Here is an 11,858-nt window from a genome sequence, read left to right on the forward strand (position 1 = left end):
ATGGAATGGTCATCCAAAGGTCATCCTGTCCTACTGTCCAATGAACACGGCCCCATGCCAGTGGTTCCTTGGATTCATTCTATAAACTGTCATTTAATTTTATTAATTTCCTTCTTTAACCTGAATTATTATTTTGTACTGTATTTTCCTTTATTTTTGACCTACTGCTTTGAAACGACTTGGAATTAGCTGAAAGCTATATAATTGAAAACAACAATAATAACATTGAAATAGAAAGGATTTTCCTTCTGTACCCTTGTCTCCGTTTAAACCCAGTGGGGTCTCCACCAGTGGGCATAATCCTATGGATGTCAATGGGATTTGAGCCCATCATTTTTGCCCAAATTCATATTCTACAATCCTACAGGAAGTGGGTATGAAGGGAGCCCTGCCACAAAATGAACCCAAGAAATCAATGTGCAAACCAAATAGTGATGTCATCATCATACATGAACTATAATACAATTACAACCAATACAATAATAAAAACAAATGTAAAATACATTTTGATTTCGTTTGAGATGGCCTGTGATTGGACACTTGAAATGATTCTCCTATTTCCAAGGCTTGAGTTTTTTCTGTGTGCAGTATTTAATACAGTAGGCATGATACATAAACACTGTCGAAACAATAGCAAAAATATACATTTTGTGCAGCAGCTTCAAGAACGTTTCACAATAATATGCCACTGATGCTTTTCCTGACTTCAACAATAACATTTGTATTCCAACACAGATTGCTTTTCACATTAAATATGTTTGTTTGTTTGTTTGTTATTGTTTTTTATATAATAACATAATCATAGATCTCCCTCTTGTGTCCGCTCCTCTAAGCTTAAACAGATTTGACAATCCGAAAAAGGATCAAATACAACCTGCATGTTTTAGCTGTACAAAAACCATTGATTAATCTAAATTAATTTAATTCCAATCAATCTAAACTTTGACAGAGGGGAGGAGGAGTACCAGTCCGACCGGTAAACAGATACTGTGTGTGTTGTTATATGGAGTGTGTATACAGTAGTAGCCTAGAACACCCTGAGTGGGTTGACCATCAGCACTGTCCCAGATAGACGTGTACATACAGTATCTCTCCCCTCCTCCCATCCCTCCGCTCTCTTCCTCCTCTTCTTTTTGTTCTCCCCTTCCCTCCCTCCTTCCTTCCTTCCTTGCCAGTGTCTCCAGATCAGGGAGTGTGTATGATGGTAACATTGGCCCAGTCAGGGAAGGTGTTGAGATTGAACATGGCTGCTCCCCAGGTGTTCAGTGCGATGTTGATGGTGATGACACCAACAATGTTCAGAACGAATCCAGCCTTCGCCTGTTGTCAGCATGGTGAAAAACAGGTAGGAACATTGGTCACAGACGGAATGATTCACAACCATGTATTCTATGAGCCTGGATCCAAAGAGAATTGCTCCGTTTCACTTCTGGTTTCAATCAATGAATCACATTTGCAATTGTCACAAAGTGTTTTTTACAATGAAGAGATGCCCAGACTGAAACAGTGAAACAGAACAATTCAGTTTGGATCCAGGATAATATTTCACTCTCCATACAAAGTACTGTATGGAGAGGGGTGAGGGGTGAGGGGTGAAGGGTCATAGGTCGTACCATGTCCATGACTTTGAGGTTGCCATAAGAGAAGGCGATGGCATTAGGGGGCGTGGCCACCGGCAGCATGAAGGCCAGCGAGGCACAGATGGTGCAGGGCAGCATGACGTACAGTGGGTGGAGCTTAATGGCTACAGCCTGGGAACAGACAGACAGGGTCATACATGAGTCAAAGAGGTGAAATGAACATATAGTGTATGCTTAATATGCTGACCAAACCGCTCACTGGCCTTTAGTTTTCCCGGTGAAATGGAACCAATGGAATGGTCCCAAAAGGAGCACCACTTAAAATTATTGATCCAGGTTTTCTAAGTGGACATGTGTGTTACCATGTGTGTTGCCTGGTTGTGTGTATGTACATTTCTAAGGGATTCTGTCTTACCATAGAGGCCAGTATAGGCAGGAACAGTGTGGTAGTAGCTACGTTACTGGAGCACTCAGTGAATGTGGCAGTGAGTAGACACAGGAGGAAGGAAATGGCAAAGGGAGGGATGGACTGCAGGGGGGCCAGACTTTCTCCTAGCCACTGAGACAGACCAGACACCTGCACACAGAGAAAAACATATCCACAATTTTCATAATTTTTGTTAAAAAAAATAAAACACAGACCGACCGATTCGGACAGACTGATCAACCTATAGACAGACAGTACCTCACTTCCCCGGGCCAGAGCGAAGCCTCCTCCCAGTAGCAGGAGAATGTTCCACGGCATCTTCTCTTGGACCACGTCCCAGTTCAGCAGGGTGAGAGGGGCCTTCAGGGGCTTTCCTATAGGGACAAGACACACACAGGAGAATGACACCAGGTTTACCATCACGGTCCTTACAGCCTTGATACCAGGCACTCCTGCAGGAACTTGGTAGTATGGTAACTCAAGACTACAGTCCCAGAGATCTGTGTATTTACATGGTAGTTAGGAAGGTACAGTGTTATTAAAGTGTACAGTATCTCTGTCCAAATCTATATAGGCAGAGATTATAATGTTATGATGTACAGGACTCTGTCCTAGATAGAACTTACTTACATTGATACTCAGGGAGCAAAGGCCATCGATAACTCCTAGACACTAACATGACCACAAAAACACTCTATGCTAGGAACGGAAAACCAGAAGTCAAGGAGCCATGACAAGGCACCTCAAAGTCTGCCTCGCAAACTCTGCTGCCTCGCACTCCGAACTCGAACTCTTCACTAAGTGCCTTTAATCATTGTGACACCCATTTATTTACCAAACACATTAAGCTGCTGCCGTTTTGAGGTAGGAGCTGCATTACTGGAGCACTTCGTTTTGACCTTGTCACTTATCAGGAGTAAGAACACTAAACTCAGTTTAGGTTACAGAGGGAGAAAAGTCCATATGTATTTATATGAATGAATGAATGAATGAAATCTTATTTTGGTGTCAAATCGCCAGTTGGCATTAATTGACACAAACAAACATTACAATAATCCACTGAGAAAATTCAGTGATTCTTGTCGTTCCGGTGTTCTCTGCAGTGCGCATTGCATAAAGAGTGAAGTAAATGTTTTATATAAAAAAAATCTATACATAATAAATAGCAAATAAGGTTATCCCCCCAAAAAAATATCCATTAGAAATGTCTGCCAGTCATTTATTGATTTGAAAGCTATTTGTTTCGGGAAAGGGCAGAACAGAGAATACAGCCGTGTAGGGCAGGGCAGACCTTGAGGCTAGCGCTATATCACTCTGCAGCCCTCTGATGTGTCTTGAGTATGTGTGTGTGTGTGTGTGTGTGTGTGTGTGTGTGTGTGTGTGTGTGTGTGTGTGTGTGTGTGTGTGTGTGTGTGTGTGTGTGTGTGTGTGTGTGTGTGTGTGTGTGTGTGTGTGTGTGTGTGTGTGTGTGTGTGTGTGTGTGCGTGTGCGTGTGCGTGTGCGTGTGCGTGTGCGTGTGTGTGTGTGTGTGTGTGTGTGTGCGTGCGTGCGAGCATGTGCAAGCCCTGAGAAGTAAGAGTGCTATCAGGACGATTACAAAGCACTGAGTCCTGAAGATTATATCTCTATACCAAACTTTTTCAGCCTGGGACCCAAATAAGTCCTTCCATGAAAACCTGTGAGATTTGTTTGATGGGCCTCCACTCCTCGCAGGCAAAACATTTTATAGGCCTCCTTCCTGGCGGCAGAGAGAAAAGTTTTACATCTAATTTCCTGCAATTCTACACATTTTGCCATGACTTATGCCATGTTTATATGATATCTGAGTGAGAATGATGGCTGTGGAGGTCAGGGCCCCTGGGCATGTGCCCTGCTTGGCCGGTCGACCATGACTACTACAAGTTTAGATAGCTGGCTAGACTAATTTACTAATCTAAAAATTGTTAGCTGGCATGGCTAATTGAGTGACTGTCAGAGACTGTTGTCACATTGTGGCTCAGTTGGTAGAGCATGGCGCTTGTAACGCCAGTGTTGTGGGTTTGATTCCCATGGGGGACCAGTATGAAAATGTATGCATTCACTACTATAAGTCGCTCTGGATAAGAGCGTCTGCTTAATGACTAAAATGTACAACAACAAAAAAATCTGACAATTAGATAAAAACTGCTGATGCCCAATCAAATTTCAAAAGTGCACCTTGTGTATTCTATTATTCAAACTTTCAACAGACTGAGTCCCCCCCCCCAAAAAAAAAAATATTTCACGACCCACCATTAACATGTCCGAAAGTCTGCTCTATACAATAGTATCACAGACAGACAGGTAGACACACACACAATGTCTCTCTCAATCACACACTCGTAAACACACCAATGTACTCTCACCACTCATAGATATATTGACAAAACACACACATGCACAAACGTGCACACACACACACACACACATACCATCCTCAGAGTACCCGCCACATCTGGGTAGTTGGGATGGGATCATAAAGAACAGTGTTGACATCAGGATGGCCACCGTGCCATCAGTGACGTACCTGGGACATAGAAATCTACATATAAACAATGTCTCTTGGTCCCATTTCTCAATGTGTCCATATGTATTGATATGGTAGTTACATAGACATGTACTGTGTAATTACAGTTTATGTCCACATTATGTGTAAAGCTAAATTGTTAACTTACATGAGAGTAAGAAAGCGGGAAAGAGCAAGGACTGGGATACACAGCAGAAAGCTATCAGATTTTTAAAAAGTGAGGGAGAACCAGGAAGAACCACAAGGAGTGACTAGCAGATACAACTCCCAGGAGTTACAACACAGAACATACTGTTATCTATCACTCACGGTCTGTCCTTGTTGAAGAGCACAGTGGCCCAGCCGGGCATGAAGCCTGGTTCTCTGGTGAACCAGAGCAGGACCAGCAGGACAAACAGCACCAGGACACAGCCCTCAGCGAAGCACATACTGCCCAGCTTCTTATACTCATTCTTTATCACCCCGTACGCCTCCTTGTCACCATCTTTATTCATTCCGCAGCCAAACGACTTCTTCATGCTGTGGGTGAATGGGCCAAATAGATCCGAGACATATCAGAGATCTCTATATAGTGTCATATAGGTCTCTGGGTCTTATATAGGCGTGTATCTACTTTGTCTATATGGCAATGTCTTACATAAATGGACAATGAAGTATCTATATAAGTGAAATATGAGCATAAACCATTACCTTCTATTGTTTTACTATGCTTAGTCATTATATTGCATTTTTATGTTTGTGAATGTGTCACCTTTCAACATGGATTACAGGCACACAATCATATTGCTTCGGCTTCCTGCCACGAGACGGTGTTATGGATATTGTTGGCTGTAGATAAAACATAACAGGAAAGAATGACTCACTTGCAGCCCAGGTACATAAACTGCAGCCACAGCCAGGAGATGATCAGCATCAGAACCATGTTGGGGAAGGAGAAACCAAACCAGCTGGCAAAGTTGATGATGTCTTCATTCCCTGGGAACAGCCTGTGGGGAAAGAATGATAGAATGATAGAATTAGAACTAGCATTAGTTACAGGAACATTCCAAAGGGTACTCAACTGTAGGTACACCCAATATGGCCGCCAGGCCGGTGCACCTGCCACAACAAACTGCTTTGAACAGGAATGTGCAGGGAATTCTAATGCTATGGAGGAAGTGACAAAGATGTTAGCTAACTCCCAAGCCAGGGAAGAAATTGGAAACATGATCAAAGGAGCCACTGTACAGTCAGTGTATCCATCCTTGTGCTTTAGCTGCTGTAAGTAAAGTAGACTGGGCACTACAGTACTCCCAGAGATGAACCGTTGCTTAACCGGTTTGCAATACTGCATCCACACACAATAACCATTTAATATGTGCTACTCAGATGGTTATCTTACTGTACTTACTTGTAATACTATCCACGCATATTAAGCATTTATAAACAGACATATAAACATACTCGTCGACCTGTCCCTTGAGGATGAGGTTTGGGGTGGTGCCGGTGAGGGTGGCTGTTCCTCCGATGCTGGCAGCGTAACACACACTGAGACTCATGCCTTTATCTAGGTTAAGGTACTTAGCCTCCCTCTTCAGCCTCCTCTCCCTCGCCTCCAGGCTCTCCTCCACCTCTGGCTCGGGCTCTGGAGGGGGAGATCCATGTGTCAGCCAATCAAAATGTTCAGGGTTTAGAGGTCAATCTATCAGAAGTTTTCCCAGGGGTAACTAAGGGTTTAGGGCACGTTGTTTTCAGGGAGTCTGCAAGAAACAGGGATTGAGAGTATCTGGTGGTGATATTGAACAAGACGTTCAATGCATTCGTGTACTTTGTATTCTATCTCAGCCAGATGAGACGATAAGTCCAAACAATCTTGTCTCGAACAGACAAAATCAACAAGGTCACATCCTGAATTATCATATCAATGACATATCAATATCTCTTACTTAACTGTGTTCCTCTACTAAGATGAATGGTTGAATAATTGACAGAAGGGTGTTTCAGGGAATCCACAACAGGTGTGAATGAGGTGTGTTATTCCTGGGCTGGAACAAAAGCCTGTCCACCCTGTGGGTTTCAAGGACCATGATAGAGGAACACTGATGTTGAGAGAACACATACTGTATTCTACTTACCTAACTTGACCCCATTCTCCCTGGGCTTGACATCCTTTGTATATTTAGCAGCACCTCCATCATCTGCCAAATAAGGGAGATATAATTTATTACAAAAACAGAAAGATGTGGAATAGTTTGTGATTGTGAAAGCTCATGGTCGAACTAATGGACACATAATCTTGTGGTACCAGGCTGTATTCTCATTTGAGAATGGCTTGAGAAACCTAGAACGAATGGTGTTGGGGCTAATGGACACAAAACAAATGGTCACACATACACCTCCCCACCCACACCACTTTCTCCTAACAACACACACCTATGGTAATGCTTTTTTCCTTGTCACCCATCTCAAAGGCCTGGTTTTCCTGGTCCTTAGGTATCCCAGTCACAGTCCAGGCCCCCCTGATGGCCATCAGGTCCATCTCCCTCTCCTCTGCCTGGGCCTCGGAGTCACACAGCTGCTTCAGCACGGCGTTAGCGATGGGCAGCATCATGGCAGTGGAGGCTGTGTTACTGATCCACATGGACAGGAAGGCTGTGGTGCCCATGAAGCCCATCATCAGACTGGAGAGACAGTGGAGAATAGAGAGAGAGAGAGAAATGTGTAATGTTTACTATTAATTTTTATTGTTTATTTCACTTTTGTATATTATCTACCTCACTTGCTTTGGCAATGTTAACACATGTTTCCCATGCCAATAAAGCCCCTTGAATTGAACTGAATTGAAATTGAGAGAGAGAGAGAGAGAGAGAGAGAGAGAGAGAGAGAGAGAGAGAGAGAGAGAGAGAGAGAGAGAGGGAGGGATGAATGGATGGATGGATGGATGGATGGATGGATGGATGGATGGATGGATGGATGGATGGGTAAAGAAAATGGAGATAGAGTGGAAAAGCAAGAGTGAGGAGGATAGAGAGGGAGATTAAAAAAACATTTAAAAATAAAACATATAAGACCCTTAATATGAATAAAACATTGGGCTATCAGAACACTAGACCAAACAGCTCTGTAATAGAATCATTAAAACAGGTCTCTTACAGAGCAGGCCTCACCCCTACTAGGAGCAGTACTCTGAGGGCGATGCGTTTGTGAAGGTTCCAGTATTCCACAGCTATAGCCACCAACAGCCCTCCGACGAACAGCATGTTAGAGTCCTTCATGTACTGGTTACACACCTGGATGAGAGACAGACAGGGGGGTTCTGAACGAGTGTACTGGCCTGAGACAGGTTCTGCTTAGAAATACCATAATGTACTAATAATGGGATCAACAGTAAGAAGTTTATCAACAGTACTTAGGTGCTTTATTCATACGTCCTCAACACTGTATCTACTAAACAAAGATTTACATTTCACATTTCATTCAACTGTTGACCTGTTTATTCTGATCATAAAACAGAATGCTGTTGTCTCCATTACTGAGTGTAATGGGTGGGTAAGAACCAGTCATTAGGTATGGAGGTGGTTGAGTAGAGAGGGGAGAGGATAGTGGTGTTGGTACCTCGCTTGACTCCATGATGCCCATCATAGGGAAGAGGATGACAGGCAGCAGACCAGTCACAGCCAGAGGCATACACTCTGTACACCAGTACAGGGCCATCAGGATGATCACATAGCCACAACTAGCCTCCTGTACACACACATGAGACAGACAGGGACTGTGAGAGTGTTGTTGAGGTAGGACAACACGTACAAATGCACACAACACACAGTCATTCCTCTCTCAGGACCAGTTTGTTCTTAGTAAACAATCATCTGAGACAACAGCCTGTTTTAGAACATAAAGAAGTGTTCTTGTGTGCAATTCAATAAATCTATTCAATAAGTCAGTAAGTCAGTTATAGTTATTGCAGTAAGTCAGTTATAGTCAATAAGTCAGTTATAGTTATTGCAATGCATAGTTAATAACAATCAATTAAAACAAATATCATGCCTACCCAACTGCATATTACGGTCATTTCTAAAGGTGCTCCAGTTCTCCATGGCCATAGTATCTCCCTTGTAACTTAACATGATCACTTTGTTGTAGGCCTAATCTTTAACCACGATGGAGACGTCAAGAGAGGTTGTGTCTGCGGGATATAAACTGTAGCTGGGCCAGCAATGAGCTGGCATAATTATGTCATTTAGTTATGATGCCCTTCAGTTAACCAATTAAAGCTAGAATCCTCAATGTAGCAATAATTTTGGGATTATGTATTAATTATGTACCTGTTGATTTTTGAAGAATATAACTTATAATTAATTACCTCATGAGCTTAGTTTAGGTGTCGTACCCCTTCAGTACCCAAAATATAAGCTTGTTTTACTACACTGTTTGTAAACAATGTCAATGCAAACAAACACTGTATAGCCTCAAAACATGCTTAAACTTATAATTGTTATATCGTGGATGGTCAGTCCTTGCATCCCTAGCTCTGTCTATGAATTTGAGAGTGGTTATACTTCTCCAGCCCCGTCCCTCAGCTGTTTACCAAAAGTTTTAATCAGTGACGAGGGGGTAGTTGTATGAACTGCAGATTGCCCTTTTAATATCCATTTTGATAAAACAAATCCATTCTTAGAAGGGAAAAGCAGGCTTGTATTTTCTATAAATATATTTATGATACATGGTAAGCCCTTGGTGATAAAAGATGAAGAAGGAACTAAGGTGCCTGTCATGCAAGTCTTTCATTCCTGCTGGTTTATTGTCCTGGAGGACAACCGTAACTTACAGCGAACTCTGAACCAGCAATATGCATGGCTGATGAAGTTCTTATCTACAATGTCAACACACACTAAATTACCAGTCCACAGTGGATTCCTGGATATTCTGAAATCATTAAAAATGTCACAAATACAATAGAAATGTCACATCAGGAAATACACACAGATGAGTAACCAAAACATGCAGTGAAGCTTCAATAAACATATAGAGTTTTCAAGGAATTTCAGCATTACATTTGTGTACAACCAGGACTTGAAATGCTACAGAATAACTTCTGAACTTTCAAGAGGTTTAAAACAAACAAATCACAGCCTCTGCACAGTTAGACACAAACAAACACACACACACACACACACACACACACACACACACACACACACACACACACACACACACACACACACACACACACACACACACACACACACACACACACACACACACACACACACACACACACACACACACACACACACACACACTTACCGGTCCCCCAACTATTAGGGGTAAAGGTAGAATCAACAGAGGGATGAAGAATATGATCAGGTAATTCCGATACCTCCATAGTCCACTTAGACACACCACCATGGCTGGTCCAGATATCCAGAGGGTAGCGCAGGTACACAGAGAAGAGAAATGGATATATTAAATAGAAATGTTACGAGATAAATGAGGACACTACCACAAAGAGAGAACAGGAGATAAAGGTGCAGTATATATATCACACAGAGAGAATTAAATATTAACTTTGGAGTGAGGTGACTGGGCTGAGGAGGGAGTGTGTTGTACAACACAAGACAGTAGTGTAACTGAGTGAGTGAGTGAGTGGGTGAGTGAGTGAGTGAGTGAGTGAGTGAGTGAGTGAGTGAGTGAGTGAGTGAGTGAGTGAGTGAGTGAGTGAGTGAGTGAGTGAGTGAGTGAGTGAGCGAGCGAGTGAGCGAGCGAGTGAGTGGGAGATCACCTTACCAGTGAAAGTTTGAAATGACAGATTCCTATTGCAGGATATACTGTATAAGGATGAGCATGGTTTTATAAAGTGTGAGTGTACAAATCTCTACAATCCAGGGAAATATTGTGTTATTTTGTCCAAACATATTTAAGATGGATTAAAAAAAGCAGGAAAAGGATAAATAAAACGACCCCCCCACCCCACCCAGCAGAGAGAGAGAGAGAGAGAGAGAGAGAGAGAGAGAGAGAGAGAGAGAGAGAGAGAGAGAGAGAGAGAGAGAGAGAGAGAGAGAGGAGAGGAGGGAGGGAGGGAGGGAGGGAGGGAGGAGAGGGAGGAGAGGAGAGGAGAGGAGAGGAGAGGAGAGGGAGGAGAGGAGAGGAGAGGAGAGGAGAGGAGAGGAGAGGAGAGGAGAGGAGAGGAGAGGGAGAAGGCCTTCTATACCATCAAGAGGAACATAAATTTCAAAATACCAATTGGGATCTGGCTAAAAATACTTGAATCAGTTATAGAACCCATTGCCCTTTATGGTTGTGAGGTCTGGGTTCTGCTCACCATCCAATAATTCACAAAATGGGACAAACGCCAAATTAAGACTCTGCATGCAGAATTCTGCTCAAATATCCTTTGTGTACAACGTTAAACACCAATAATGCATGTAGAGCAGAATTAGGCCGATACCCACTAATAATCTAAATCCAGAAAAGAGACGTTAAATTCTACAACTACCTGAAAGGAAGCGATTCCCAAACCTTCCATAAGAAAGCCATCACCTACAGAGAGATGAACCTGGAGAAGAGTCCCCTACGCAAGCTGGTCCTGGGGCTCTGTTCACAAACCCACCCCACAGAGCCCCAGGACAGCAACACAATTAGACCCAACCAAATCATGAGAAATCAGAAAGATAATTACTTGACACATTGGAAACAATTAACAAACAACAAAGCAAACTAGAATGCTAATTGGCCCTAAACAGAGAGTACACAGTGGCAGAATACCTGACCACTGTGACTGATTAAACTTAAGGAAAGCTTTGACTATGTACAGACTCAGTTAGCATAGCCTTGCTATTGAGAAAGATCGCAGTAGGCAGACGTGGCTCTCAAGAGAAGACAGGCTATGTGTACACTGCCCACAAAATGACGTGGAAACTGAGCTGCGCTTCCTAACCTCCTGCCAACTGCATGCCCATATTAGAGACACATATTTCCTCAGATTACACAGATCGACAAAGAATTCGACAAAACATACCCAATTTTGATAAACTCCCATATCTACTGGGTGAAATACCACAGTGTGCCATCACAGCAGCAATATTTATGATCTGAAAAGAAAAGGGCAACCAGTGAAGAACAAACATAATTGTAAATACAACCCATATTTATGTTTATTTATTTTCCTTTTTGTACTTTAACTATTTGCACATCTTTACAATACTGTATATAGATATAGTACGACATTTGAAATGTCTTTATTATTTTGGAACTTCTGTGAGTGTAATGTTTACTGTTAATTTTTATTGTTTATTTCACTTTTGTTTATTATCCACTTCACTTGCGT

General features: G+C 42.5%; 1 protein-coding gene across 1 annotated transcript; it reads right to left on the bottom strand.

Annotated features, from left to right (window-relative positions):
- Positions 1–567: 567 nt before the first annotated feature.
- Positions 568–10,328, bottom strand: LOC118395049 (solute carrier family 13 member 2-like). Its single transcript, XM_052521447.1, has 13 exons — positions 9,839–10,328; positions 8,147–8,275; positions 7,685–7,821; positions 6,965–7,212; positions 6,667–6,729; positions 5,996–6,176; positions 5,416–5,538; positions 4,862–5,071; positions 4,458–4,552; positions 2,266–2,381; positions 1,996–2,157; positions 1,614–1,751; positions 568–1,320 (listed from the first exon to the last, which is right to left on the bottom strand). Exons 1-13 carry the CDS (start codon positions 9,938–9,940, stop codon positions 1,186–1,188), a joined length of 1,839 nt encoding a protein of 612 aa, XP_052377407.1. The 5' UTR covers positions 9,941–10,328; the 3' UTR covers positions 568–1,185.
- Positions 10,329–11,858: the final 1,530 nt, after the last annotated feature.

This window comes from Oncorhynchus keta, chromosome 1 (genome assembly GCF_023373465.1).
Source record: "Oncorhynchus keta strain PuntledgeMale-10-30-2019 chromosome 1, Oket_V2, whole genome shotgun sequence".
In the NCBI taxonomy this organism is placed as follows: Eukaryota; Metazoa; Chordata; class Actinopteri; order Salmoniformes; family Salmonidae; genus Oncorhynchus; species Oncorhynchus keta.